Here is a 2,768-nt window from a genome sequence, read left to right on the forward strand (position 1 = left end):
AATGAACTGAGCAAAAATTACACATACACGAGTTAAAAATAAAACCCTGATGTGGAGAAGCTGATGTTCAGAGGCACAGATCACAAAAAGCAGGCGAGAACGCTGAACTTTAACAGCTGTTATTTTACAAAGGTATGTATTTATTCAATCTTAAGCTTAATGCAGTGTTCAACCACAAAACGTGACCGATGAGGAGAAAGAAAAATGACTTTTAAAAATGACTTCATCACACTAAATGAACTGGAGTCAGAATAAAAATACAAGCTGCTGATTTTTGTTATTTTTCAAAGTTATTATAAGAAGCTGCACCTATATGTTTTATTAATTTCAAAGTGAGTTACCTCTTATTTTATTCTGATTTATTTATAAAAAAAAAATATGGGGAATCAAATCAGCCTGCATTGTTCTGTTCAGTTTATATCAAAGTTTTCCTGCACATGTCTGTGTATTTTTTCCTTCTTTATAAGAGTTTGGTGTTTGCATTTGCTCCACAAAGTTTTAAAACACAATAAAATGTTCACACTTTTCTTTATAGCAGTTCTGTAATTTCAGAAATGCGACAGAAACAACCACAAACCAGAAAAAGTAGGGACTATATGTAAAATGATGAACACCAGGAGAACATGCAAACCCCTCACAGAAAGGAGCAGGCAGGTAGGAAGCGATCCCATGACCTTCTTGCCGTGAGGCAACAGTGCTAACCACTAAGCCATAAGGGTTTCAAAATAATAACTAAATAAAACAGTATACACAGATCCCTAAAAGGCTTTTCTATGTTCACTGGTGTGTCATCTATGCTGTTATACTAGCACGTTGCTCGTGGGGATCCACGGGCTCTCGACTGACCCACAATACATAAGCATATCAAACAGCAAATGTCAGCTCTCCTCAGTTTCTCCGTGATCGAAGCCATGCACACGCAAGTGTACACGTACACAGAGGCCACTTGGCTTTTAATTTATAGATTCAAGAATAAAGCTTGTAATTCTTTTTTATTGTGATTCACATTAATGTACCTTAGCAAAATGCCATTCAGTATAACACAAAATGTTACTTTCAAAATAAACATTTTACATTCATTCCTCATAATCATATGGTTATATATTTATGTTTTGGAGACAGAAATATAAATATTGAGAAAAAAAATACACTTAATTCTGAATACTAAATATTTAATGTGTTATGGGTGTAACTCTAAATTTATTGCTGTTTTTTATTTTACCAGTGTTTAAAAATATATTTCAACTATTCCTTTGAGAATTATTTTTGTCTCCATGAATGGTAAATGGACTGCATTTATATAGCGCTTTCCATTTACATCAGACGCTCAAAGCGCTTTACAATTATGCCTCACATTCATCCATTCACACTCACACACCAATGTCAGGGTGCTGCCATGCAAGGTGCTCACTACACACCAGGAGCAACTTGGGGATTAAGGACCTTGCCCAAGGGTCCTCAGTGATTTTCCGGTCAGGCTGGGGTTTGAAACGAGGATCGGAGCATCTGTTTTTAAATAGCGAAAACCTCCAATACAGAGTTACCGGTAACACTTTTCCTATCAAATGATTATCAAACACTATGCGTCTCTTGGTGTTACTGAATACCTACTTAATACATTTACCTGGTCAAAACGTTCCTCCATCAGCTCCCGGCAATATCGGCTTTCCACCAGCGAGCTTTTGGCTGGTACAGGTGTGGCTCCAAAACTGAGGAAGCCCTGAGGCGTGCTGTAACCCAGCAGGCCCAACAGGGCATTGGACTGTTGTGGCTGCACCGACTGGAAGCTGGTGAAAGGTGTGATGTGGCGTGGCTTCGTTCCAAAGCCCATCAGCTCTTTGCAGTACTTATCATGGACCAGTTGTTGTTGCGTGATCTCCTCCATGTCCTCACGCAAGCGCTGATAAAAGACGTGACAATGAACAGAATGCTTTAACAACAGCCAATGTAAAACAGTAATCACAAGGGTCACAAGAATGAGTTCAATCATTTCATCAACATCCACTGTATCCCTCAATCTTGCAGATGTGTCATAATTATGTGGAAGTGTGACAGAAATTTTAAAAAGTGCACCATGGATACAACAGCTCCCAACAGAGGGCACTGCCACTGCAGTGCCCAAAAGACCACGTTTTAAATCATACAAGTTTTTTTGGTTCCCTCCCCCGCCAATATCACAGTAATCTTGGTAGCAATGGAATCGTTTGTTTTGGGTGAACTCACACACACTATGCAGTCTGGAACGAGACCAAGGCGTGTTACACCTACAAAGTCCAGTTTGTTCACGAGTGTGCGAAGCCGTATTCTGAATAATCTGAAGAAGACAGCATGTGCGATGAACAAGAAAAATTCTAAAAATGATCAATTCTCAATGACACAAAAGCATGATTTAGTCTTTCAACATCTGCCATTGTCACACAGTTACATCTGCAGGTCATGAGCATAACAATGTAAGTCAATTCCACAGCTACAGGTGCAACATAAAGAGAATATAACAACAGACCTAGAAAATAACTGAGGTATCGCAAACTTCATTGTGGAAAATTCAAATGTAAGGTTGTACCCACCCTCCTGTCACAGATATTTGACACCAGATTGTGTAGGTTTTTGGCTCAATTATTCAATAAATTAAGACAGGCATATACACACACACACACACACACACACACACACACATACACACACACACACACACACACCAAACACACACACACACACACACACACACACACAACACACACACACAACACACACACACACACACACAC

The 2,768-nt window shown here is 39.1% G+C and overlaps 1 protein-coding gene across 2 annotated transcripts in view; it reads right to left on the reverse strand.

Moving 5' to 3' along the window:
- The window catches only part of mtor (mechanistic target of rapamycin kinase), a 427,661-nt gene that overhangs the window by 413,955 nt on the left and 10,938 nt on the right, over nucleotides 1–2,768 (reverse strand). For both annotated transcript variants that reach the window (XM_034171997.1, XM_034171996.1), the window contains exon 7: nucleotides 1,625–1,900. In XM_034171997.1, coding sequence (XP_034027888.1) covers nucleotides 1,625–1,900 — 276 coding nt within the window. The remainder of the gene's footprint in view (nucleotides 1–1,624; nucleotides 1,901–2,768) is intronic.

The sequence above is a fragment of the Thalassophryne amazonica genome, chromosome 6 (genome assembly GCF_902500255.1).
Source record: "Thalassophryne amazonica chromosome 6, fThaAma1.1, whole genome shotgun sequence".
NCBI classification, from domain to species: Eukaryota; Metazoa; Chordata; class Actinopteri; order Batrachoidiformes; family Batrachoididae; genus Thalassophryne; species Thalassophryne amazonica.